At 47.3% G+C, this 27772-nt stretch overlaps 3 protein-coding genes and 1 long non-coding RNA gene across 5 annotated transcripts; 2 read left to right on the top strand and 2 right to left on the bottom strand.

Moving 5' to 3' along the window:
* Positions 1–3071: 3071 nt before the first annotated feature.
* On the bottom strand, positions 3072–4023 carry LOC120673995 (probable calcium-binding protein CML16). The gene has a single exon (XM_039955057.1). The coding sequence runs from the start codon at positions 3911–3913 to the stop codon at positions 3335–3337; it is 579 nt and encodes a 192-aa protein (XP_039810991.1). The 5' UTR covers positions 3914–4023; the 3' UTR covers positions 3072–3334.
* Positions 4024–5241: 1218 nt separating this feature from the next.
* On the top strand, positions 5242–6211 carry LOC120673996 (16.6 kDa heat shock protein-like). Its single transcript, XM_039955059.1, has one exon. The coding sequence runs from the start codon at positions 5515–5517 to the stop codon at positions 5959–5961; it is 447 nt and encodes a 148-aa protein (XP_039810993.1). The 5' UTR covers positions 5242–5514; the 3' UTR covers positions 5962–6211.
* Positions 6212–6925: 714 nt separating this feature from the next.
* On the bottom strand, positions 6926–27639 carry LOC120673998. 2 transcript variants are annotated; one of them, XR_005674944.1, is made up of 4 exons: positions 27198–27639; positions 26885–27026; positions 7648–8326; positions 6926–7542 (listed from the first exon to the last, which is right to left on the bottom strand). It is a non-coding gene; the product is annotated as an uncharacterized LOC120673998 (long non-coding RNA). The 2 variants fall into 2 exon arrangements; XR_005674943.1 differs by having other exon boundaries at positions 7648–8320.
* On the top strand, positions 7338–10821 carry LOC120673994 (rust resistance kinase Lr10-like). Its single transcript, XM_039955056.1, has 3 exons — positions 7338–8027; positions 8495–8533; positions 8696–10821. Exons 1-3 carry the CDS (start codon positions 7376–7378, stop codon positions 9811–9813), a joined length of 1809 nt encoding a protein of 602 aa, XP_039810990.1. The 5' UTR covers positions 7338–7375; the 3' UTR covers positions 9814–10821.
* Positions 27640–27772: the final 133 nt, after the last annotated feature.

Genomic DNA, 27772 nt, shown 5'->3' with positions numbered 1-27772 from the left:
GTCGACCGTAGTACTCCCCTCCACGGTCTGATCTTACTATTTTAATTCTTTTGTCAAGCTGATTTTCAACCTCAGCTATGAATATTTTAAATTTATCCAATGCTTCAGATCTTTCTTTAATTGGATAAATGTAACCATAGCGGGAGTAATCGTCTGTGAATGTTATGAACGAATCATAGCCATCCACACTTTTCACAGGAAACGGTCCACATATATCAGTGTGAATTATTTCTAACGTTCCTGCACTTCGTTTGGCACCCTTTTTAATTTGCTTTACAAATTTTCCTTTAATGCATTCAACGCATTGTTCAAAATCAGAGAACTCTAGCTGTGGAAGAATTTCACTTTTCACTAATGTTTCAATTCTCCCCCTCGAAATATGGCCTAAACGACAGTGCCATAATTTCGATGAAGTATCTTGAGTTCTCTTTCTTTTCTTTGTTTCTTTCTGTGACAAGGATTCATTCACATTCACATTACATACAGAATGCACTTTATCACGCATAGATAATAAATAAAGATCATTGTAAAGGACAGCATCACCAATACAATTATTATCAAACCATAGTTCACATTTGCCATTGGCAAAATGACAACCAAAACCATCTGTGTCTAAGCGTGATACACTGATCAAGTTTCTTTGAAGCGAAGGAACAAATAAAACATCTTTTAATACAAGCATGAAACCATTAACTAGCTCGATGGAGACATCGCCAACAGCTTCAACATCTGCTTGTACTCCGTTCGCGACTTTAATGTGTCTTTCGCTTCTTTGCGTAGTCCTTGTCGAACGGAATCCCTGTAAAGAATTTGCAACATGCACAGTTGCACCAGAATCAATCCACCAAGTAGATTTAGAAAACTTTAAATACAGGGATTCATTAACAAATGAAATTACATTCTCACCATTCTTTGCCATTATCATCTTTAAATAAGCGGGACAATCTGCTTTGCGATGCCCCTTGTCAAAACAGTGGAAGCACTCATCTTGAGCTGGAGTGCGCTGTTGCTGACGCTGTTGCTGATACTTCTGTGGCATAGGGGCTTTGTCTTTAGCTTTAGAGGAAGAAGCAGCTTGGAAAGGCCTTTTCTTGTTATTATGCACAAAATTGACAGACCCACCATTCTGTTTCTTGAGTCTATCTTCCTCTTGTGCACACATTGCAATTGCCTTTTCCATGTTCCACTTCTCTGGCTGTGAGTTATAGTTTACAACGAACGTTGCAAACTCTTTTGGCAGAGAGGCGAACACCAGGTGCACCATAAACTCTTCTTTGAGATCCAAGTCCATTGGTTTGAGCTTGGAGTTCAAAGCACACATCCCCATGATATGATCTCTTATCGTACCGGCATTGCCATAGTACCTTTTTGTGATCAACTGCTCTATGATCTGTGTAGCATAAGTCTTTGAAGAACCAGTAAACTGATTCTTTATCTTTGCAAGGTACTCAGCAGCTGAATCACACTCTCCAATTGAACCCAAAATGTTAGGATCAATTGTGTTCTTTATAACTGCCACACATTTCTTATTGGCGTTATTCCACTTTGTCTTTTCGAGATCATAAGCCATCTTTAAGGGAGCATAGTCCCTTTGCTTTTTCTGCCACTCAGCATCAGTGTCAGATTCCCCTCTCACTGGAGCCAGTGGCTCAGTGGACTTTGGAGTGGTGATCATCTCATCCACCTCTCCACAGACGAAAGCAAGATCAACCTTCTTGATCCATTCGCCATAGTTGTCTCCTTTTAGAATCGGGATGTGACTGATGAATCCCATCAAGTTCATCCCCGCTGAAAATTTCAAAAAATAGTGAGAACATAATAACAATAATTGCATGTAAAATTCCAACGTTGGTCAAAATAGAACATACAACTGTTTATGCAATTAAATCTATATCACCGTTGGGCAGAAATAGAAGTAAATGCACAAAAACTATGAAATTACAGTATTATAATTAACAACGTTGGTCAGAAAATTAACAATACCATAATGCTCAAAAATAATCTTTTAACCATGCTCTTAAACTTTAATTGTCTCGTTGGTTCGAATTAAAGTAAAGAGCAACTGTAATGACTTTTGCAGCGGAAACAAGTAGAAAATTTCTATTTTCAGAAGCAATACTGTGAACTTTTAGCTCTAAACAATATACACGTTGGTGCAAAATTGAATAGAGATCAAATTATAAACAAATTCATGCAAAATACCATTGAAATTGCTTCTGGAAAATAGAAAAAACGATAAAACAGTACACTGATAATTCGGCCCAGCGGCCCGCGGCCTGCTCGGCCGCCTCCTCGTGGGCCCGAGGCCCGACAGCCAACGGCCGGGCCGCCGAATTGGCCCGCCGCGGCATCCCTCTCGGGCCGCTTGTGGCCCATTCGTCGCTCGGCCACCGCCGGCCGTCGGATCAAATCCGACGGTCGTCCGGTCTTTTCGCCTGAACAAAACCGGCGACGCCGGCGTCGTCCCCGCAAACCCTATTCCATTCTTCCCTCTCCCTTCTCTCTCCACGCGGAAACGGCGGCGTCTCTAGCCACGGTGACCGGGCGGAGCGGGCGGGATGGCACCGCCGCGGCTGGCTCGCCGGTGTGCGCGCTCGCCAGAGGGTGATGTCTCATTAATCATTCAAGAGTATGGTGATGTCTCATTAATCATTCGGAATCATAGAAATGAGACACATAGTTACCTTATGCATGCATCCAATTTTAGAAAAGAGGGCGATGAGAACACTTGATTTTGTCAGTATGCCGCTTACTTTGAGAAGTGTTGCTCTGCAGCTGATCCCTGACAAGCTTAGTAGCGTTATGATGGGTTCCTCAAGTCCTTTACCTCTCCATCTCACTAACTACTTTCTCACAAGGAATCTGGAGCAGTAGAATTTCATATTCATCGTATTGAATTCATATAGTGACAGCCAATGCTGTAGTGAAAATTGCAGGTTTGAGGGTGGTACAATCTAAGCTACTAGATATGGTTTCATACTGGTATGATCCCTCACTCAAAACCAACAGAAAGCACAAGCTCTTCAAAGGCAACATATACAACTTCAATCACAATTGGCCCGCCAATGTTGTAGTGAAAATTGCAGGTTTGAGGGTGGTAAAATCTAAGCTACTAGATATGATTTCATACTCATATGATCCCTCACTCAAAACCAACAGAAAGCACAACCTATTTCAAAAACAACGTTTACAATTTCAATCGCAATTGGCCCGTCACAGGCCTTGCGCGGCAATGTCGCGCGCCTTTTCTAGTAACATCACGAGGGAGCATTTACTCTAGGTGAAAATGATCCTAGAGGCACTCCGACCCTTCCCCCCTGATCACATCTGTCACTCACTCCTTGGCCTTGTCAGGGAGGCCGCCGCCGGGCGCGTCGGCGGCGGTGCTGCCTTGGGGTTGGGGTGCCATCATCGTCTTGAACTCCTCGAACCCGACGCACCCGTCGCCGTCCACGTCGACGTTGGCGATGATCCGCTCGCACTCCTCGGCGCTGCAGCCCTCCCCGATCTGCGCGAGCACCTTGCCGAGCTCGGCGGTCGTGATGCGGCCGTCCCCGTCGACGTCGTAGACGTCGAAGGCGGCGCGGAGCTCGGCCTCGAGCTCGCCGTCGTCCCCGCGGCCGGCGGATCGCGCGTGAAACGCCGCGAACTCGCCCAAGTCCACGTAGCCGTCGCGGTCCGTGTCGAGCTCGTCCATCATGGCGGCCACCTCGCGGCCCCCGTGCGAGGAGCTCGGCGGCGGGGAGATGGCGCGCGAAACCGCGGCCAGCTCCGAGGGGGAGATCCGGCCGTCGCCGTCCGCGTCGAAGCGGGAGAACACCTTCTGCATCTCCGCGGACACCGCCGGGGGCCTCTGCTGCTGGGCCGCCGCCGCCGCCGCCGCCTGGGCTCGCTTCTCGGTGCCGTTCGACATGGTGAAGAGCTGGTTGTGTCGAGAGGAACTGGCTGTGTGATTCTGCTGCAGCGAGCAGGTGAAGAAGAAGAAGAGGCGATGCGACTTGGGAGCTCGTTAAGAAGTGGAAGTATTGGTTGTTGGGATGGTCTCGCCGGACGCCGGAGATATTATTATAGGCCGCCGGGGCAGCTGCCAGCGTTATCGACACGCAGCGGCAGGGCGCGCCGACTTTTCTCGCTCGCTGGATAAAGAAAGTAGAAACCCGCGGGCCGTGAGTCTGCGTGGCTGCTGCCTCGGTCGGCACATCTGCCAGGCATCGCGCCGGGGTCGAGGCACGTGGTCCGGCCCGGCCGGCCGGGATGCGGGGGGTGGGTGGGGGGCGGATCTCGGTGTCCCGAGCCGTCCAACAGATTGATTTTTTTTTATTTTATAGAGAAATTTCTCATCATAATTTTAATTTATTGGAGAGATATATTTTAGCAGATTGATTTTTTACTTTCCCTTTTAATTCATGAGTAGTCAGGATCTTCTCATGCATGTGGATCTTGTAGCTAAGAAAAAATAGATAGAAAGGGAGAAGGGAAGAGAGAATGTGAAATTCCCCTTTAAAAAAGAGAGAGAGGGGAGGGAAATAAAGAGGAAAGGAGATAGAGATAAATTAATCTGTTGGAGCTAAAATTTTTCCCCTAAATTTTCTTTATGGCTAAAAAATAGAAAGAAAAAAAAGGAAAATCAATCTGTTGGAGTTGCTCTAAGACCGCGTTTAGTTCCCAAAAAAATTTGTGCAGTATGTGTTACATTGAATTTTCGGACACATACATGGAATATTAAATACAGTTGAAAAAAATAATTAATTATATAGTCTAACTGATTTCTACGATATAAATCTAATAATATTAATTTATCTATTATTAAATATTAATTATTAAATAACAACAAAATATATCAAAATAGTCAAACTCAAACTTTTTCATCAACTAAACACTCTCCTAAAGTTTCGGCAGGCAGAAGCTTCCTCGAAGGCTCCAACCTCCAAGGCACCGGCCACGTCTGTCCTCGGGGTAGGACAATCTGTCATCAGCTATAAACACAGCCCATCAAGGCTTTCTTTTCTAAGAGGAAGATTAGCCCATCAAGGCTAGCCGCTACCCCAGCTGGAATGGAGGCCCATGTTCACACTCCTGTGGTGGTTTCACTTCGACCGAAGTTCGTTTAGAATCTCCGAGCCCACACAATCCACTTTTACAGCGTATCACGCACGATGCCCGCTCAGCCCGTCCGGCTCGGCCAGTGATCCCGCGCGCCCAGGCCCATCCATGGCCCACGCCGCGCCAGCACTCCTCCTATCGAGTCTAGAAAACTCTGCTGATCCGCGCGCTCGATTTCGCGGTGAAGCCTTCGCGACTCCTCGTCTCCAACTGGCCATCCAGAACAAGCAGGAGACAACCAGCCCTGGACCCTTCACGACGCATCCAACTAGCTATAAAATGCAATGGTCATCTAGCCAGAACTCACCAAATTCGACGCGAGGAATCGAAGCAGCAACAGCAAACTAACAGCAGCAGCAGCATCAACTTCGTTCAGGTTCGGCCTCAGGCTTTCAGCTAACTCGATCTGCCATGTCGCTGGTGCGGGGAAGCGGCAACGTGTTCGACCCGCTGTCGCTGGACTTCTGGGCGTCGGCGGACCCGCTCGGCGTCGTCCGGCCGCTGGCGGAGCAGTGCCCCGTGCTCACCAACGTGCGCGTGGACTGGAAGGAGACCCCCGCCGCGCACGTGCTCAGGGCCGACCTGCCGGGCGTCGGCAAGGACGCCGCCAGGGTCGAGGTGGAGGACGGCGGCGTGCTCGTCATCAGCGGCGAGCGCGCCAGGGAGGAGCCCGGCGAGGGCGAGGCGTGGCGCCTCGTCGAGCGCAGCAGCGGCAGGTTCCAGCGCCGCTTCCGCCTCCCGCGCGGCGCCAGGCTGGACCAGGTACGCGCAGCCATGGAGGACGGCGTGCTCACCGTCACCGTGCCCAAGGACGAGGCCAAGAAGCCGCAGGTCAAGACCGTCCAGATCTCGGGCTGATCCGTCACCGTGTCAACTCGTTGGACGGCAATGAACGATGCTTCAGTACGGGCCTCCGGTGATGATCATCAACTAGTTCGGTGTGTCGTCTCATGTAGGCATGTAGTACTCCTAGTAGATTTGTCGTGCACTTGTGTGTTTGTTGCATGCGTCCTGTGTACTATGATACATGGATACGCATAAAAGTCTGTACAACGTCAAGCTGCTAACGGTTTGGATCCTAACCGGGGTCGAGTGGTTTGGTTTTGCATTCGGTTTCTCAGTATATGGGGGGCAAGCGGGTTCTACGCACATATGGTTTGGGGTGGATTGGTTTCAGGGTGCAAATCGTTTGGATTAGTTTGGATTAGTATGGTTTGCTCTCTTACACGGTCCTCACACAAAGAGCCGGATTCTAAAACTAAAATTTTGTGTTCGCACTATAAAATTTTATCGAAATTTACTGAAATTTATTGGAGACGACTCAGTATAACTGGCAGCTATTCTGGGTAAAGCAGTGTGGCTAGAACTACATGTGGATCCCACGTCAAGAGCCGGACCCTAAAAATAAAATCTCGTGTTCACACTATAAAATTTTATCAAAACTGACCGAAACTTGTTGGAGATGACTCGCAGCTACTTTGTGCAAAGCAGTGTGGCTAAAACTACATGTGGGTCCCACATCAAGAGTCGGACCCTAGAAATAAAATCTCGCGTTCACACTATAAAATTTTATCGAAATTGACTGAAATTTTTTGGAGATGGCTCAGTATGACTGGCAGCTACTCTGTGCAAAACATTGTAGCTTAAACTTTATGCGTGGACCCCACGTCAAAAGCGAAGCCACTAAACTAGTTGGAGATAATTTGATGTAGTAGTTTGAAACCGGTTTGTTTGGGTTGCAACTATTGGTTTGGTTTGCTTTGGAGGAAGAGAGCAAGTAGTTTGGGTTGGTTTGGGTGGAATAACAAGTGGATGGAGTTGGTTTGATTTCTAAAATATATTAATAATAAAATAGTTTGGTGTGGTTTTGGTTTGGTTTACAAACCATTAGCAGAGTGACTGTACAACGTCGAGTTCGATCGTTTGGAGTTCTTGCACACGATAAGCTGTTGAGCTTGACGGGGACCTTTGCAGTTACTCGCCGTGTACTGACCGAACTGCTTACTGAAGTACTGACCAGTGAGACTGATTTGCTAGTCGTTCTTTTGTTTTACTGGTGGTAACTCGGCGGCCCTCGTCAACAGTAACGACTTTGAATTTGGAGGAAACGGGCACATTCGCTATCTGCGTGACACTCTTCAACTCTACCGCGGGTCTTCGCCCCGTGCACCTGTAGCATTGCCTTAAAGGCCACTGGCATCTGCCTTGCAGAATAACTTTGCAGCGGCTGATGCAGTTGCAAGCCTGAGTTGTTAGGGTCTATTGCCCAGCGATGAGCACCTCACCAGTCTCCTCGGCCTCTCTGGCCATCTTCCTCTTCATCCTACTCCCAACCTTCTCCTCGGCCACTTCATGCCCGTCCGAGCTTCAATGCAACAGTACCGAACCCATCGAGATCAGACCTCCTTTCTTCGTTGGTACTCCGGGTCTCGACCCAGCCTGTAGGAAATCCATTAACGTCAGCTGCGGCCAACTGGGTCCGGAGCTGGATCTCACTGTTAACAGCCAACTACTGCTGAAAGAAATTCAGTACGAGTCCCATACCGTGGTAGTCCAGGATGTGCAGCTCAGCGTCAGCAACAACTTGTCCTGCAGTTTCATCTTCAACTTCATGCCGCCTGTGGACAACTTCAAGAGAAGTTACCCAGACTTGGTGACGTGGTTCTCATCGATCAGCTGCGCCCACAGCAACATCACAGTTTTCCACAGCATCTTTGGGGTTGACAAGGAGGTTCACCAAAGCATAGAGCCGGATGAGCGCAGTCTTGCTTCATGCCATGCCTCTCCGCGGTTCGAATGGATCCTGAGCTTCAGTGAGGTTGGCAGTGCTGGGCAAATCCCCCTGGTCAATTTCTCAGTGCAATCGGGAAGCATAAGGAAGTACCTTTTGTCGCTTTCAGATTGCGTTTCACCTTCCCCTGGAGGTAACATGATTACCTTTCTATGTGCCTGAGATCACTTCAGTTCCAGTATTATATTAGAAAGAGACAGATTTGTTACACATAACATGAAAACTAAAATGTGAAAATTGCAGTTTTCATCTTAAAAAAGAAAAATCCTATTATGTTTCAAACTAGTCTTGTGCAAAAATGAAAATTTACAATTCATGCAAAAAGTTGGATGAATCATTGATTGATGTTGTCACTGCTTACCTCGCACCTGGTCCACTGTTACCTATCATTACTGTGACATTTCTCCATCATCATTTCGCTTTGTGCTGCAACTTAAGTAGTGAAGCTTGTCAAATTCTCTCTTAATGTGTATATATATATATATATATAGATATAAAAAAAGTATATATATATATATGAGACCATAACCTCAAGCGATTCCAACAGTAAATTTCCACAAAATTGCTTATTTATTCAATCAACTTATGTGTTATCTGCAGATGGAGATCACAGCAAGAACAATAGTTTGCTCATGGCAGGTAAGAACTTCACTCATAGCAGCAGAAGATCCAAGTACTGTAGTGTTCAAGAAAAAAATCCAAAAAAAATTACTAGCCGATAAGGAAGCATCAATGTTGCTTCGTGATGTATTACTACTTTTAAATGTATTTAAATGTTTCTTCCTTTCCGTTTACTTGCAGTGTTCATATCTGCAAGTTCTGGGGTGCTTTTAGGATGTTTTCTTGCAGTGCTGAAGCCACTTTGGACAAAATTATCCCTTGTCCAGAGAAAGAATTGTGAAACCAAAGCAAATATTGAATTGATACTATCCAGATATGGGATAAGACCCAAAAGATACAGGTACGCTGACCTGAAAAGGATAACAAGGTCTTTCAGTGAAAAACTAGGGGAAGGAGGATATGGCATGGTTTTCAAAGGTGAGCTTAAGGATGGACGCCCTGTTGCTGTCAAGCTACTTCATAACTCGAGAGGCGATGGAGAGGAATTTGTTAACGAGGTTGTAAGCATTGTCAACACCTCTCATGTTAACATAGTTTGCCTACTTGGATTTTGTATAGAAGGATCAAGGCGAGGTCTCATATATGAGTACATGACTAATGGATCATTGGAGCGGTATATCTATTCTGAAAATCCAAAATCAACTTTAGGGTGGGAAAAATTATATGACATTGCAATTGGCATTGCACGTGGACTAGAATATTTGCACAGAGGGTGCAATAGGCGCATCATCCATTTTGATGTCAAGCCTCACAATATCCTTTTAGATGAGAATTATTGTCCAAAAATTGCTGATTTTGGCCTGGCCAAACTCTGTAACATCAAGGAGAGTGTTGTTTCATCAATGGCTGGCGCGCGAGGAACCATTGGCTTCATTGCTCCTGAAGTGTTCTCTAGAAGTTTTGGTGTTGTATCAACCAAGTCAGACATCTACAGCTTTGGAATGGCGCTTTTGGAGATGGTTGGGGGGAGAAGAAATGTGCAAACAAATCCTGAAAATTCTAGCCAAATTTATTTCCCGGAATGGCTTCATGGTCACATATCTAATGGGGGTACACTTGAAACCTTTGAAGTGACAAGCACAACCGAGGAGATGGCAACAAAGATGGCTTTGGTTGGTTTGTGGTGCATACAAATGATGCCAGAAGCTCGGCCTTCTATCACCAAGTTCATAGACATGCTAGAGAAGAGTGTTACTGAATTAGAAATTCCACCAATGCAATTCTTATCTTGCCCCCCAGAACCATCAATCCATTCGCTTAATACAACTTCAGGAGAAGATACTCAGAATTTAAGTTAACTCACTTCAACACATGAGAGAAAACGGTCTCCTTGTTAGTACTACTACTGTACCTCGATGCCTGTGGCCCTGTATAGATAGGAAATGAGGAAATTTAAGTTTGGGTGTTAGAGTATATTTGGTAGTTTAGATATTGTATCCGGACTGCCATACATATCCGGTAGGGTTGCCTTGCACCCCAAGTCTTGTACTCTTATATATACCGGCCGAGACCTCAAGCTAATCCAATCCATCCATTACACCAATTCTATCCCTTCTACATGGTATCACGAGATTAGGGTTTGAGATCCTAGGCTAATCTTCCGCTGCCCTTCTCGCACCCCGCCCTCCGCGCGCCGCCGGCCGTCCTCCACGGCGCACCTCCAAAGCGCCCCCTCAACGGCCTCCTAGCGCGCCCCCGGGGAGGTCGCTCATGACCTCCGCCGGGGGCAGCGCCCCTCTCCGCGGCGGATCAGTTTAATCCGCCGCCAGATCGCGTCAAGCAGCAGCAGATTGGGAAGTATCTCGTCATCCGCAGGGAATCATCGACGACACCACCGTCCCGCGCTGCCGTGGTGGCAGTCGCGGCCTCCTGCAGCACCCGCCTCCGACCCGTGCTGCCACGGCAGCAGGGGCTGCCGAGTGCTACTTACGCTCGTCGCCGACGAACCCCCCTGGCGGCGTCCAGCTTCACCTCGTCCCTCCGCCGTCGGGCGCCGCTGCCTCGCCGTCCGCCCTAGCGGGATCCGCCGCCGGGCGCCACCGCCTCCTGGCGGGATCCATCGCTGGCCGCCGCCGCCTCTGGGCGGGGTCCACCGCCGCTCCACGGATCCAGGCGGGGATCTGCTCGATCCGGCGGGATCCGTCACCGCGCCAAGCGGGAACCGCCTTGGTGTGGCTCCGCCCCGCCTTGCCTTCGCCCCCGGACCGGATCCGCCCCGCTTCTCCACATCGCCGCACGCTCAGCCCTTTTCTTTGTCTTCTCCCTCTCTCCCATGGCCTTCTTGACCGTGGACGTGAGAGGTGGCAAGAGATAAGAGGACGAGGGGTTCTGCTACGTGCACCCGAGGTACTACACAAGCTGCTGCTGTATCAACTTTTCTTTTGCCCGATCAGAGATCGGGATTGCGTCGCCCACCGCCCGTCGACTTCGCGCCTCTACCTCGACGACGGCGTCGACTTCACCGGCCTCTTCTTCCTCTCCGACCCTGCGGCATGGCTAGATGGCCGGCACCCTAGGGGGCGCTCGTTTGCGCCGCCACCTACATCGCCGCCTCGTCCGCACGTCGACCTTCGCTGGCTCGTCGTCGCCTTCACCGATCGGGACGCCTTCACCGACTTCGCCCACCGTCGTCTCGCCTCACGCTACTCGGTCTGATCAGCCGATGTGCGTGATTGAAGCGTCCCCTCATAAGAGAGAACTTAAATGTGATACAAACATCAGTCCCAGGAGGCTGATGCCACATTTATTACATCAGATGGTTCATTACCATACAAACCTCCGAGAAGGACACTCGATACAGATGATAATAAAAAGTAACCAAGCTACAACATAACACCAGAGCGCGACCCACATGGGATCTAGCTCGGGCTCAGAGTACTGCGTCAGCGAAATCATCGCGAACAGGGTCGGTTCCACAGGCAAGATTGGGTGTAGAACGATAACCCTACTCGGCGTTGTCTCTCACGAAGTCTGGGTCTTCCTCTGTAAAAAGTAAGAATGGGGTGAGTACAAACGTACTCAGCAAGTCCAACCACACCCACGGAGGGGGTTATATCAGAATAGTATGCACAGGTAAATCAAGAGTAAGGTTACGGTTTAGTTTGTAGAAAGCTAAATTTTATGCAGGGGTTTATTTAGCAGAAAACATTTCAGAAACCAGTTTTTGTATTGAGTAACACGGAGTTCAAGTTTTAAACTGCTACCGGACTCCCCGTCCGTCGTAGCACACGGCACAACTGCCGAACACATTTTCAAAACAACTCACGCTAGCCCATCCCAATGAAACACTAGTTATGTGACCACACCGTAACTCGCCCAGTACCGTGGGCACGGCTATTCGAATAGCTTTTAATTCTGCAGAGGTGTGCAACTTTACCCACAAGCGGGTACCACAACACGAGCACCGAAGTGTCGGTGTAGATCCCGACATAGCCATTACCCACCTTAGCTAAACCTGACTAGCCATCACGGGATGCACTAAGGGGTCATCGACCGTTCACTTATGTATAACCGGGCATAAGTCACTCGGGGCTTATCCCTTCTCCTTAGTCACCCGTTGCTCTCAGCTCTCCTGATGGCTATCAAATTAACTAGTGGGATTTATGCTAAGCCGTTGCCGATTCAACGGTCGAGTGGTTTGCACGATAGTGGAGTTAGGTGAGATGACACACCAACTCGGTCCTTAGACACGACAAGATGTATATCTCCCTTCTTTGCCCTGCCACATTGGCACGAGCACACCAAATGGCAGATCGAAAGAAATGCCATCCATCCCGTCTAAACTTTCTTTACAAAAACACCACATTTATCCCATCCCACATACGCACACATTTTCTTTATAAAATAAATCGTATTATGAGTAAAGTCCTAAGCGTTCTAATATCGATTAACGTCCAAGCAAAATCAGACATTAATCTAGGTGGTCAAGGAATGGTCATCACAAATCAAGGGGTGGCTATCCAACCGTGTTTTCATGCAAGCAAAACATATGCAATTTTATAAAGCAGGCCATTGGGTTGTGTATTTAAAAACTAGGACAGAAACATGCATCAAAGGATGGGATTGAACTTGCCGCCTTCAAAGCCTTCTGGGATGTCCTGTCATTCGGGCTCGGGGTCGTGGAACGGGTCCTCGTTCACCTGCTCACAGTACTGCTCGTTGACGGGCTCTCCTTCGTTCACTCCGTGGTGTACAGCGCACACAAACAAGCACACAATCAATACACAGAAAATAAAGATCTATCGTTGAGCTCGAATCGGGAACACATAAGATATGGAGTACGGAGTAATATTTTTGGGTAGATTCCTAATGGCATGGCCGAAACTAGGTTAAGAAAGGCGTGGTAGAGTTTCGGGTCGATCAGAGTTCGTTTGGTGTATGAAATGATAGGTTACATAAAGGGTTAGGGGTTAAACAGGGGTCCAGGGACCTATTTGTAATTATAATAGAGAATGCAGGGGATTGGTTGGTGATTTAGAAATTATTTGGGTTATTCTAAAAGGGTCAGGGGCTTATTTATAAATGTTTTCTTAAGGTGGGAGGGTCTGTTTTGAAATATAATAAAAGAAGGGGTTTCTTTTGCAAAATGGTCAAAAGGTGGGAGGTTTCTTACTAAATAGGAGGAAGGCTAGGGGGTTTTGGGCATATTGCCCTGTTCTCTTCCTCCCCCGCGCTGGGAAACAGGGGAGGGGGAGGCGGCTCGCTGGCGGTGTCGAATCCGGCGGCCAAGGGCTCGGGGCGGCTCCGGGGTAAGGGGGAAACGGGCCAGGGAGGCCTGCGGGGTCGATTCCCGGCCGCAGCTCGGGCGGAGGCGGCCCGGGTCGGCCTGGCCGCGGCGGGGTGCGGTAGCGGGGCGGTGGCGGCGTTGGGCCTACGGCTCGGAGTCACGGCGACGGCCGGAGAGGAGGGGAAAAGGGGCAGCAGGGTGCAGGGGTTCGATTCCCCCCTCTCACCTTCGCCTGAGGCACGGCGAGGAGGCGGGGCGACGGGAGCGGGCAGCGGCAGCGCTGATGGTGCGTGGCGGCGGCGCTGGCACTGTGGAGGCTAGGGCGGTGGGCTTGGGGTGAGGTGCTGAGGAGCGGCGCCGGGGGGGGGGGGGGGTCCTTTTATAGGCGGAGAGGTCGAGCTCGGCTGGTGGCGCCTTCAATCCCGGCGACTGTGGATGCGACTGCTCGGCGTCAACACAAACAGCGGCAAGCTTGTAGCTGAGGCGACGGCGGCATTGAAGCGGCAGCAATGAGGCAGGCTTGGCCGGCGTGAAGGCTGCAGCGAGGTGGGGCTCGGCGGTGGGCGGCACGGCGTGGCGGGCGCTGGTGACGTGACGCCTCGGGCAGGCGGCGACCGGCGCAGGCGGCGCTGTTCGGGCGTCAACGGCGGGCAGCTGGCGTCGTGGCGTGCGCGGTCGAGCGACGTCGCGTCGCGGCGTGCCGTGCGTGCGCGCGCGGGGACAAGGGAGCAGCAGGCGGCCGGCTGGGCGGACGCGCGCGTTCGCGTGGGCCAGGTGCAGCGGCGGCCGAGCGGAGCGAGCGCGCGTGCGGGAGGCGAGCAAGCGTGCGGAGCAGAGCGGGCTGGGAGCGGGGAGGGGTGGCGCGGCCCGGCGCGCCGCGTGCGCGTGGAGGGGAGCGTTGCGTGCGCGGGGCAGGGGCAGCAAGCGGCCTGCTTGGGGAAGGCGAAGGGGAGTCGGGCCGGGCTGGTGTGCGGAGCAGGAGCGCGCGCAGCGGTGGTGGCGCATGGGGCAGGCGGCCAGTGGCGGGGTGCGGGTCAGAGGGGGCGCGCGGGCAGGTGGTGGCCAAGCGGTGTTCTGGGGCCGGCGGGCGCGTACCGCGCGCGCGTGGGTTCGGCGGCACGCGGCTCTGCAGCGTGGGGGGCGAGGTCGGGGCCGGGCCGGGCGGCGTGCGCGCGGCCAAGCGGCTGCGGGCGGCGCGTGCGGGCAAGGTGCTCGGGCGCGTGGCAGGGAGGGGAGGCGCGCGCGGGAGGGGCAGGCCGGGAGCGGGGAGCGGCCCGGGGAGGGAGCAGGGAGCGAGGGGTGACGCCGGGTCGGTGCGGGCGCGGCGGTTGGGGGGGCGGTGCTCTGCAGCGCGCGGGAAGGAGGGAGGAGAAGGGAGAGAAAAGAAAAAGAGAAAAAGAAAAGGAGGAAAAGAAAAAGGAAGAGGGGAAAAGAAATGGAGAAAAGAGGAGAGAAAATGGAAAAATGAGGAAAGGGAAAGAAAAGGAGAGGGTGAGTGCGTGCCGGCGACGACCGCGGCCGCGGTCGGCCACGCGCGGCGTCGGCTGCGTGTGCGCGGGCCCGGTGTAGGTGGGGCACGCGCGGCGCTAGCGGCCAAGCGGCGCCCGGGTGCACGCGGCAGGGCGGGGGAGAGAGAGAAAGAGAGATTCGCGGCGACGACCGCGACGGGCGGTGAGGAAAAAGAGAGAGAGTGCAAGGTACGGTCGGCGAAAAAGAAAGGTGGAATCGACGAATGGAATCGGGAGTTGGGAATCGGGTGTTTGGGACAGAGAAAAGATTTTCGGGATTTAGGGTTCAGGTTTTAGGAGGTTCTCGAGCTCAACGACGAAAAAGAGTTTTGAAAAAAAAATTAGCGTGTGATTTATTTGGTGAATTTTTCGGGTCGTTACAGTGATCCACCCGGCTTCCGTGACGTCCGTCCTCGTCGAGCGCGCCCTTCACCGAGCACGGAGGGCTGTCGCTGCGTCGCCTCTTCGGGCAGCAGTGGCGTCACCCGTGGTCTTCTTCGCCGTTGCTTCCTCACCGCCGTCGACCACTGAAATGCCCTTGTTTGGTTTTGGTAATTGAGTGACAACTTATGTGGACTAATAAGTGTTTATGTTGAGATACACAGGAGATTAGTCCACACAAAGACACTAGTATGAGCAACATGTGCCATGGAGGAAAAATGATTAAGTGTTGATGCTATGCTCATATAGTGTGATCGAGGAGCTCATTGCATATGAGACATGACATGGAGTTATGTGACCAAAGTAGAGAAGATCAAGACAAGGCTTGGCTTGATGGACCGGTTGCAATGGAGAAGGGCAAGTCAAGGCTTTGAAGCGAGGGACCGCGAGGCGGTGAAGCTTGGGCAAGATTTGGCGCCGATGGACCGAGGCAACGGTGAAGAGCGAGCAAGGTCAAGATCGATGGACCAAAGAGGTCATGTGATGATATGGAGTGGATCATATCATTTAAGAAAGATCAAGCCAAGTGTTGACTCATAATGATGATCAAAAGGCTTGATGGAGTTTGGTGCTTGTGTGGCATCAACATTTGGGAAGATGAAATGGAATGCGCAAGGCAAAGGTATGACTTGTAGGGCATTTCATTTCACCGGTCAAAGGTTGTGTAGAGAAGTGCATGACCGGATTTAGGATAGATGGCCGTACTATCAAGAGGGGCAAACTTGTTTGCATATCGGTCATCTAGTGCCACTTGAGCGATCTAACATTGCGATGTTGCTAGGATCGAGTGGCGTGGTGAGATCAAGTGAAAATCCTTTGAAAATGATTGTGAAATGCTAACACACATGCACATGGTGTTGTTCACGTGGTGGTGTTGGCACATTTGCAAAGGAGAAAGAGTTGGAGTTGATGTTGATCAACTTTGGGAAGCAAGAAAGGTCTTTTGGTTTTCTCCGGAAATTAGGTTGTCTCTTGGAGTGGAATACTGCTTTGATCCAATGTGTTTTGGATCAAGAATTCAGTTGGGTTGTGTAGCCCTCTGAATTAGCTTTCCATAGAGTCCAAGATCACCTAATTTGGACATCGGAGCTAAGAGTTATGGCCGTTTTACCGAGGTACATTTCTGCTGGAAATAGACCTGTGGACGGTCCGCCCTAGACCTGCGGACGGTCCGCCATTGAGGGGCGGACGGTCCGCCGTTATCTCGGTTGAGCTCAAACAGAACCGTTTTTGGCTCTGTGGGTGGTCCAAAATGACCTGCGGACCGTCCGGTCCATGGGGGCGGACGGTCCGCCTTTAAAAGCTGAAACGGGCGCAGAAACTTGGTTGTTCTGTCTTGGGTGCCCAAAATGACCTGCGGACCGTCCGGTCCTTGGGGGCGGACGGTCCGCCTCCTACTGAAATTTCTGGGACAGAAACACTGCGGTTTCTGTGTGTGCTCACGTTTTGAACTGCGGACAGTCCGCCCCTGGGGAGCGGACAGTCCGCCGGTAACTTCCAGATTTAGTCAGAGACGTTTGCAAATCAGTTGGTTCGAAGTTTTGAACCGCGGACAGTCCGCCCCAGGGGCGCGGACAGTCCGCCCGGGGCTCTAACGGTCGACTCTGACACATAATCATTGCAGTTCTAGCCGTTGGTTTTAAATGGCGGACGGTCCGGTTTTTGTGAGGCGGACAGTCCGCGAAAACTCAGTTTTCACGGGATTTGAGTGTAACGGCTAGTTTGGGGCCTCCCTCTATAAATAGAGGGTGTGGCCGGCCATTTGAGTGGTGAGAGCACATTGGGGACTTGGTGTCCATGTGTGAGAGTGCTTGAGAGCCCTCTACTCACTCTAACTTGATAGTAATCATCCGATCGAGTGAGAGAGCGATTCTAGTGCGATTGCTTTGAGAGATTGCATCGAGTGGCACTAGGTGATCGTGTTGCAAGCTGGTGTGCTTGTTACTCTTGGAGGTTGCCACCTCCTAGACGGCTTGGTGGCAAGAGACTCCATTGAAGCCTGCAAGAAGTTTGTGCGGTGCTCCGGAGAAGAGTTTGTGAGGGGTATTATGCTCACCCCGCGGGAGCCGCGAAGAGCAACTCTAGTTGAGCGAGACGTGAAGAGCAACAAGTGGTCCGGCCGGATCATGTGCTAGAGCACGGTGTGAGCACTCCACGTGGGAGAGTGTGACTTGAGAGTCACCACTAGCAAGAGGATCGGCGGCAACCTTGGAGCTTGTCTCAACGGGGATTACCTTGGTGGCAACCAAGTGAACCTCGGGATAAAAATCACCGTGTCAACTTTGTCTACTCTTCTCGGTGGTTTGCATTCTCCAAATCACAAGCATTGTATTTACATTCTTCTATATCTTGTGCTTGTGTAGTTGCTCTCTAGTGATTAGTTAGCTTGTGTAGCTTGCTAATCATCTTCTTGCTTGTGTAGCTAGAAGTAGAGATCCTAGTGTATCTAGTTAGCTTGTGTAGCTTAATTAGTTGCTTTTGCTTAGATTGTGTAACTAAGCAAGTTGAGCTCTTGAATTTGGATTGTGTATCCTTGTCCTTGAGCATCTAGTGAGCTTAGGTTGGCTTTGTGCTTTTGCTCATTAGAATTGTGTAGGAGCTCCCCCGGTTTGTGAAGTACTAGTGCTTAGGCTTGTGTGACTTGGCATTAGAATTATTAAGAGAGCTCTTACTAGCTTGGCACTCCATTTGCTTTGTGTAGGATCTTTTTGGAGGTGACTTAGAGTTATAGTTAGAGGGGTGTAGTCTTGGCTAAGCGAATAGTTTCAATTCTGCATAAGTTTCGGTTAGCCGGCGCAATTAGTTTTAGAAAGGACTATTCACCCCCCCTCTAGTCCGCCATCTCGACCCTACAACCACGCCCCCGACCTCATCGTGGACTCGTCGCTGCGCGCCCCGCGCATGGTCTTCGTCAAGCTGTACGAGTTCTTCGCCGTCTCTTTCGAGCGCCGCTGTCGCGTCAACCGGATCATTCGGCCTTGTGCTGGAAAATCTGGGTTCCCCTCCTCGCTTTGTCTAGCACAACCACGTCGCCAGTGTCGCCATCTCGTCCCCGACTACTTCGTCTACTCCAGCAACAGCAGGCGTTGGCATCTTCTACCTCGCCTTCTTCTGCGCCTGCGACTGCCATGGAGGCCTTCTCTGCTGGTCCCCCCGGCGACGGCGTCTGGTTGTGCATCCTCCCTTGCACGTCCGGTATTGGCAACACCGGTGCGTGCCCATCGTCCCCGATGCATTCCCGAGCCTGGCAAACTCGGGCATGTGTCGCCCGATGGCCTGACTGCATCGATTTTGGCATCGCTCCCTCTACGACTGCCTCGACGCGTCGCCATCTTCGTCTCCGGCGTCTTCTCCATTACGCCACCACCATGGCGCCTCCTCGTGCGCCCGCGGCTTCATGTGCGGCTACCTCGTCTTCGGCAACTTCGACAGCTCTACGTCGACCACGGCTACTCTACGCACGGCATCTTCGACCATGGCTCCTTCAGCTCGGCTATCTCGACATCGGCATAAAGGGCTACCATCCGCATGAGTTTCTCGCCGGTTCTCTCCAGTTGCAGCATCCGCATTGCGCCGACGCTACAACTGCGGGGGGATGTCAGTCCGTCGGTTCCTACCTTCGGCTTCTCCTCCAGTCTCACCGTCTGCAGTGCTCCCGCTGTGACTGCGGGGGGATGTTAGAGTATATTTGGTAGTTTAGATATTGTATCCGAACTGCCATACATATCCGGTAGGGTTGCCTTGCACCCCAAGTCTTGTACTCTTATATATACCGGCCGAGACCTCAAGCTAATCCAATCCATCCATTACACCAATTCTATCCCTTCTACATTGGGCCATGCGACCCAGGTTGTGTTGCTACTCCTCTCTACACATATCTGTTTATGGGCTTCCTTTTCAATATCAACTTACTGACCCTTTTTCAAGATGTAGACTAACTTCAAGAAAACAAAAGCAGAGTCCTACTTGGTTTATCCATGCATGGAAGCCGACACTTCAGGTCTACCAAAACATCTTCAGAATCATGGGTAACTTACGCAAGTAAATTTTGCGATAAGGATTACCTTGACGCAGCTTTTAGGACGATACAACATTGAAAACTCCATCTATGTATATCACGCTATCCTCCAATGTTATGATCCCATTGTACTTAAGAGAAATACATGATTGATGTGATAAACCGTTTCACTGAGGAATAAGAGCTTTTTGTAATTGCGTCTACATGTCTATTTTCTGGAGATTTGCTGTCTGTTAGTATTTTGTTAAAACGGAAATGAGAAATAACTATGATCTGTTAGATGTATAGGATCACTGGCCTAAGAGAGAACCACAAATAGGGGCTCGGATTAGGGTTTAGTACCTTGATCTTGAGCTCCCGTCTTCTTGTTCTCCCTCTGTTCTTGTTCTCCTTCTTCTTCTAACCGGTTAGGGGTCTAGGAAGCCTCTTCCCAGTGCTCGTAGTGCTCTGTAGATTGGGTTCTTAGATGAGCAGAGGCAGGCTTAGGTTAGTTTTTTGTCGTCCCTCTGCCCTGGGGTCTCTACCCCTTATATTCTAGAGCACCACACACTGGGGGGACTCCCCTGGTGAGTTCTAGGGCTCCAATCAAGCCCTTCATTTAATGTTGGTCAAAAATGGTGGCTCACCAGTTTAGACTGGTGATCACCTGTGTTCACACCAACATTCTCCCCCTTGATCATCAGGCTAAACTTATAAGTCCACTTTTCAACAAAATGACGCACCAAGACAAAAGATTACAATGGTGAATTATACATACAATTGAACCCAGTTGCTATAGTATGCCACCTCATATCAAATGAACTTATTTAACTTAGGAGCTCCAAAATTTATTCCTTACGTTTATATAAAACTTACGGACTCACTTTTTAAAGATGGTACACCAGATCAATCAATCACTACAGTCAATTAAGTACCACAGGACTAAGTGATCATGGTTCCCATTCAAAATCAAAGTGATTCCACTTAGGATTATGGGGAGATGGGGTTATTATAGTCCCTGAGTGCAGTTGGTTTTCCTTTTTATATGTATAAAACATATACATTTATCCTCATATATTTATTCTTATGTGCATGCACCTTTTGAAAGAGGAAAGAAAACCAACATATTTCCAGAATCACAGCTTGTCCCTTAGAAATAGGCTGTCTTTTATTTCTTATGCCGGCAATTTATTAGGCAAGCCTCTAAACATGATGCTCAATCTTTAGGACTTATGTCACATCACTTAATGCTTATATATTGAGCACCATAATCTTAGAACTTATTTGATGTGCAACACTTATGACATACTTAATTTGTCAAGCACCACTTAGTCTTAAATATAATTTATGTAGGCCTTGAATATTTATGTTTGATTCTGGATTCAATCTTTCACAATGTCTTAGGTCTGGGAATACCTCTCGACATGTTACTCGATCCAAAATTGCACTCTTTTATTTAATAATTTCCGGGATAAATTGCTTAAAGCAATTTCTTATCTTTAAAATGATATGGATCAGGGACACAAATCCATATTTGATGGTGTATAATTTAAGACATGCCACAACTTAACTTGCATCTTTAACGATGTCTTTAGGTAAAATATTGGTTGAAGCCTTCCACATATGACTTCTCCCACAAGAGTGTTGATAATACTTTATGTGGAATTTCTCAGTATCAACACTTCTTGTAACATAATTGTCCAAAATATTGGATTCCTGATTTGTGGGCATGTAACATAACACCTTTGCATTTATGCCAATAAGGCAAATTGTTCTTAGTTGATTTTCCAAGGGTCCAGTCCTGGACTTATTTCCCAGATATCCCGGTCCTTTTAAGAATATTTAGGGCAACTCAAAACTTAATGAAACACATAATGCTTACGTCTGCCATAACATAAGCAAATTTATTGCCCTTAATGGGAATCAACCCATTGCCTGGACCTTGGTGAACATTATTGTTCAAAACTTTAAGAGATATCACCAAAACAATCTTAGTATCCAGATAAAAAGAAAATCTGGAGTATGTATCACCAAAACAATATCCCTATTGTTTAAAACTTAATTAAATAACTTATTTCTTATTGTACATATGTATCACTTATGGAGTCAATAGTTTTTCAAATGATGAGCAACAAATATCATCAATTCTTTATATCTTATATAACATAATCAATCCCTTTCATTTTAAGTGGGATTGATCAAAGATCTTCATGTGGGCTTAAAAGCACCACAAGGAGCTAAAGCAAGTATTCATAAGTGAGCTTAGCTAATTGTTTTTTAATATTGTTCTTCCTTGCTTTAGAGCTCTCTTAGTGACATTAGTGGTGAGATATCATATTGAAATAGTATCCAGTTCTAAGGCTAACATATAGCTCATGGTAAGAATAACATTGTTAATTAAATGATACATAAGAAACTAACACATAATAAACTTATCTTAATATTTTTCTCAATATTTAATTCTTACCTGACATAAAGAGGTGGAAAATAATGAAATGCCTTTCTATTTTTCTAATGAAGGTTCCACTCTCCTCCTCGAAATGTGGTCTATACAATAGTACCATATTTCGAAGAACCTTTATTTATTTGTTTGTTTATCTTTATTACAACATATAAAAGTAACAAGAATGTATACATTGAAAATAAACATAATTTTATACTAATAGAATCTAATGATATTATCTTCTTTTTCATAAATACAATTCTTTAGAATTTTTATTACTTAGAGACTCATCTTATTACCTTAGTCTCATTTTCTTTAATCTTAATTATGCCCAGAGGCATATGACATTATCTTATCCTTATTGATACACAATGAGGATAATAACTCACCATTAATGCCAAATGTGCTTTATGACTTATCTTGAGGATTGCTCCCCCTAATTGTTACGTTTATTTAGAATTGAGGGATTGCTCCCCTTTATTCTGATATTTGTCCATAAGTGACTTATCTTAATATTTTTCCATTAGGTATTGATGATCAATAAAATCATTAATTTCTCATTAATATTCTTAATATTGAACTTTTCTAATGGGAACTGCACCTCTTATGACACTTGTATATGTCATCTTAGTTATGATCTTAAGAACCGATGAGGTGCAGGTAAAAGCACTTCACTTCTGATAGTGGTATTTAAAACAATGTTATTAGAAACTTATGACTTAATTAATACTTATCATCAATAGGGATAATTCATAAGTTTGATTTTACATTCATAAATGGATGTTCTTTCCATGAGGCATAGTTACTCTCATTTAATTGCTTAGTGCCACTCATTAGTTTTGATCTTTAGAGGCATGTGATGCTTTATTGAATACTTTAGCAAGCATCAACACAAACTTCTTCTATTGAATCAGTCCAAGTCAGCTTTGGCCAGAAATGGAAAAGAACAATAGAATTTTGTGAACTAGTACTTATTCATCAGCTTTGGCCAGAAGAATAAGTACAAACCACACTTAATATCATGTGCATAAAACTTCTTTTGTTGAATCATAACCTAAATCAGCTTTGGCCAGAAGTGGATTAAGACCAACAAAAAATATTGTGGACATGTATTTATCAATCAGCTTTGGCCAGAATGATAAACACAAGCCACACTTAGTTTTAGATATAAACTCTTTTCATTACTCCGATTCAAAATCAGCTTTGGCCAGAAGATGAATCGGAATAACAAAATTTTGTAGTCACACACTCATCAATCAGCTTTGGCCAGAATGATGAACGTATGCCACACTTAATCAGAGTGTTATTTCTTTTGCAGCGGAAACTTTATTGAAAATGACCCATATGCCTTGATATAATTTCTCATTATTCATATCAGTCAGTATTAGCTTAATCTGATAAAACTTACTCCGTAGTTTATGATTATGCCCACAATTGCTTAAGAGCTCGCAACTTAGTAACTCAATTAATCTGAGTGACACATGACTATAAACAACTTTGGTCAGTATATAGTCACAAGTCAATTAATCATGATAATCCATGATTGTAAACAACTTCGGTTTGAATACAACCACGAATCACCATTGAAATTCTGGTCTTGAATAAAAAAATATCCCGTTGGATTGATTCCAGTCTAGGACAATTTTAAATTAAAGCCACTTCATCATTAGAATTTGTGCACCCAATTTTTATAATAAATGATTCCTTAATGGTCTTATTTATGGGATGCACATTTTTCAAATGTAAGTAAAAGTATTAACGACATCAAATAAATATGGCCCATTATTTAATTTCTTAGAGGACTGGCCATTAAAAAATGTCATTATTTGATTCTTCCCAAAATGGGTCTTTAAGCTTCATGCTTAACTTATGGGCATATCAATTTTTGTGATTAAAACATGCTCACATAATTGATAATACTTATGGGTCATAAGATGCTTTATTATGAAGCCTCAATTCAAGTGGCACATAAATATGTGGCAGATAGCTTAATTTCATAATGAAAGTAATTCATCATCATAATTGATACATAAATCTTACAAATAAATGTCTCAAATAGACTTAAAACATAATCTAAAACTTTACTGAAAAAAAATCCTAATTTAATTGGAGAGTATTTCATAATTTTTAGTGATAATCATAAATTGTAGTAAACCAAAACATAATTATAATAAACTGCCTTAGAAATAAAGTGAAGCATTAAAACATAATGAGAATGCTTAACTATAAACATAAGAAAAATACTTAATCATAAATGGAGAAAAGATTTCCATAAGGCCTGACTTAAAACGGCATTATCTAAGCAAAAACTAATTATCCATGACTACATAAATTTACCATAATTTTACTTAATTTTTGCCTTACTTAAAAAAAATTGCTTATAACACATAAAATAATAACTTCAAGTAATGGCCATAAAGTAATCATCACAAAATTTAAATAAACATAAGGAAATTTCATTACTTTAACAAGTCTAATCATAATCCTTATCGTTATTTACTAAAGTATAATAAAAGGTCTTTAAAATTTAATCATGAACTAATGTTCATAATCACAATGCTTAAATGTCAAAATTAGAGGAGAAAAACATTCTAAAATTTTGATATTATTTTCAGCCCTTCATTGAATTCAGCCCATCATTATTTGGCCCATTACTATGCAGCCCAACACTTAATTTCTTAATTTTTAGGAAAATATCATAAAAATTCGGCCTATTACTCATTTTTCGGCCCATCACTATTTCGGCCCGGCCCATTTGGCCGAACCGCCTCTTCTCCCGGGCTCCAGGCCCAAAAACCTGGGCCTGGGCCGGGAAAGTGGCCACCCCTTCCGGCCTGTTTGGCCCGTGGGGCGAGCCGGCCGCCGCGCGCCGTTGGATGCCATCCAACGGCTTGCAGCGTGCCCGACCGGATCAAAACCGCCGGCCGGCCGCCCGCCCCGCGAACCCTAACTCATTTTCTCCTTCACCCCTCTCTCCTCTCTCGACGGTGGCGTAGGCGAGTGGAGGGCGACGGCGCCGGCGAAGCGGCCCGCGGCGGAGGAGGTGGCGGCGCCATCGGGCTCTGCTCGCCGGAGGTGCACGCGGCCGCGGCCGGCGTGCAGCTCCGTCGAGCACCGCTCGACGGTGCCTTAATCCCGGCCTCCTGCGCGCGCGAGATCCACGGGATCCGCGGCGGAGGAGCGGGTCCGGCCCGTGGCCGGTCTTCCGGCGGTGCGCGGCACTCGGAGGAGGCCGGCAGTACGCCGTTGCGGCGGGGACAGGGGAACCGCACGGGGCCTAGTCCCGGGCGTGCGCCCGCACTGAGACGCCGGCCGCGGCGACACCGAGGCCAGCAATGGCCAGGATGGCCCTTAGGTATGTCTCCTCGCCCTTCTCTTAGATTTTAGGGTTAGGGTTCAAGGATTTGGGGAAAAATTTGGGGATAATACTGTAGCTAGGGTTCCTGATTTGAGGATTTTGGGGAATTTCTTAGAATTAAGACTTAATTGCTTCGATTCCCCTTCTTCTTGATGCTTAATTGATAACCCTAGCTCAGTTTAACATAATTTTGGCCGTGATCTTGATCTTAACAGAGGCAAGAACATGAACTCAGGCCTTTTAGCATGAAATTCTTGATCTTTAGTGGGTTCAAACTTAGGTCTAGATGGCTCTGGTGCCATTGTTAGATGTATAGGATCACTGGCCTAAGAGAGAACCACAAACAGGGGCTCGGATTAGGGTTTAGTACCTTGATCTTGAGCTCCCGTCTTCTTGTTCTCCCTCTGTTCTTGTTCTCCTTCTTCTTCTAGCCGGTTAGGGGTCTAGGAAGCCTCTTCCCAGTGCTCGTAGTGCTCTGTAGATTGGGTTCTTAGATGAGCAGAGGCAGGCTTAGGTTAGTTTTTTGTCGTCCCTCTGCCCTGGGGTCTCTACCCCTTATATTCTAGAGCACCACACACTGGGGGGACTCCCCTGGTGAGTTCTAGGGCTCCAATCAAGCCCTTCATTTAATGTTGGTCAAAAATGGTGGCTCACCAGTTTAGACTGGTGATCACCTGTGTTCACACCAACATGATCTGTATGTCACACATTATGAAAAAAAGAAATTATAACAAATTCAGATTGCATCACCCACCAGCAAAGAGACTATACAAATGCAAGACACAGTATGCCTTTGAATAGTTTTTACCTGCAACTAATTAGCATGTTAAATAGCTCATGGGTTAGATCAATGTGTTCATTACATATCTAGTTGAAACTTATAAGGGGGAAAAAATCTATGTTCGCGACGCAGTTGCTAGTTAGCTTCAGTTCCAAATAACTTCTGTGGAGTTAGGCTCTAAATATTAAGGAGATACACTGAGATTAAATTTGTATTAAGGAAAAGAAAGACCCAAGGTTTCATGCGTTCAAGGAGACGTTTACCCAGATTTTTCATGCAGACCAAATCTCTATTGAAAGCAAAGCCCTAAAAGCATGGCCATAATTTAGTGTGGATACATATTTACAATTGCGATGTTACCAGGTAAGTCGATACTTGTACTACCTCCAGGCAATAAGTCAACATCTTGCAACACAGTCTCACACTCCACTCACATGTGACAGCACCACAGTGCAGCTGCATGTAACACTTAGATATTTTGTTGCGTGTACTGTCATCTGACAATGATAAAACATGAATAGTGGCTTAAATGTCAAATAAAAGACATCTAGACATCTAGAATTGGTTTGTTTGATAAAAATCAAGCAAAAGTAGCTTTCAAGTCTCGATAAGAAAGAGAAGCACCTCTAAATGGTAAATACTGAAAATAGAAGTGCATATTATTATAAACCAACTATTCTTCTGTTTTCCATTCGATATGTACCTAGCTATATTGAAATGTAAAGAGAATTATATTGCATTCTATATTCTGTTTCTGAGAACTTTGAACAGTTCCCTGTTTAATGTTTTACCACAAAGGAATATGCATGGCCTAGCTTATGATTATATTTGTATTGCAAGGTCCCAAATGTCTTATAGGATACTAAGGGCCTGTTTGTAGGGGTTAAAGTTGAGTGCTAAACTTTAGCACCTATTAGCACTCATACCTTTGTTAAAGTTTTTGTGTCTTGGTTAAACTTTAGCCCGCCCTATCAGCACTCCTGTTTGGATACACTAGTGCTAAAGTTTAGTACTTCCACCATTAGCATTTGGAACCAAACGGGACCTAGATAATTACCGACTATCAATAGCAGTATACTAATAAGTTCAAATATCTTTTGACTATGGATGCGCACCTGGATCTGTAACGCAGCTTCCACGAAGGCAGGTAGCTTTGATAAGCTGGCATAACTACAGACGAACTTTGGGCAACCTAATCATGACAATCGACAAACCGATCATGTCTTGGCAAGCAGTGGGCAACAACACCTGCGTAATCTGCAGAAAGCATGGAGAAAACGAAGCCAGAAGTTAGCCACCCCAGGTCCACAGACTGACAGGCAGCAACCAAAATTTGCAGTTGCCAAATAAATCGGGCTGCATCCATTTCCATTTAGTGTTTGGTTCAAGCTGCGGACGGCTTAAGATGAGCAAGGGTGTGTGAGTTACTCGATTTCAGTCGACGTCAACTCTGAACCTCAACAGCGCGCCGGCGCACCCGCTTCACTGCTTCAGCGCCATAAGGTCGAACACCTCGCGGGTGGCAGGTGAGAAGGCGGTACAGAAGCTTGGCCTTCATTCGATCCCGCGGGCTCTGGACCGCTGAAATGCGTGGCAGGTAAAGCCGGGGCAGCACGGGCGCACGGCTGCGGTCCTAGGCCGGAACCGCCACTGTCCTCGTGCCAAGAGGAACAGGAGGCAGAGAGCGCGGCCAGGTCGCGGCCAGGCTTGGAACTTGGAACGGGGAAGGCGACCGCCCCTCCACCATCAACCCATCATCGCCTGGGGACGGTCACCAGAGCTCCAACACAGCAGCCGCGCGGCCCACGCGGCTACGCCGGAAAAAAGGCCGTAACCAGCAGCCAACAACCTTGCCGTGAGGCTCTCAGTTGTGCCATGTGCCATGCGGTGGGGTGGTTTCTATAAGATAGCTAAATAAGGAATGATCATTTGCAACAAAACTCTTCACTTATATATTTTCCCAAAAAAAAAACTCTTCATGGCTGAATATCAAAGTAGTGACT

Source organism: Panicum virgatum, chromosome 5N (genome assembly GCF_016808335.1).
Source record: "Panicum virgatum strain AP13 chromosome 5N, P.virgatum_v5, whole genome shotgun sequence".
Lineage (NCBI taxonomy): Eukaryota > Viridiplantae > Streptophyta > Magnoliopsida > Poales > Poaceae > Panicum > Panicum virgatum.
Note: the sequence above shows the minus strand (reverse complement) of the source record. Positions and strands in the feature narration are given on the sequence as shown.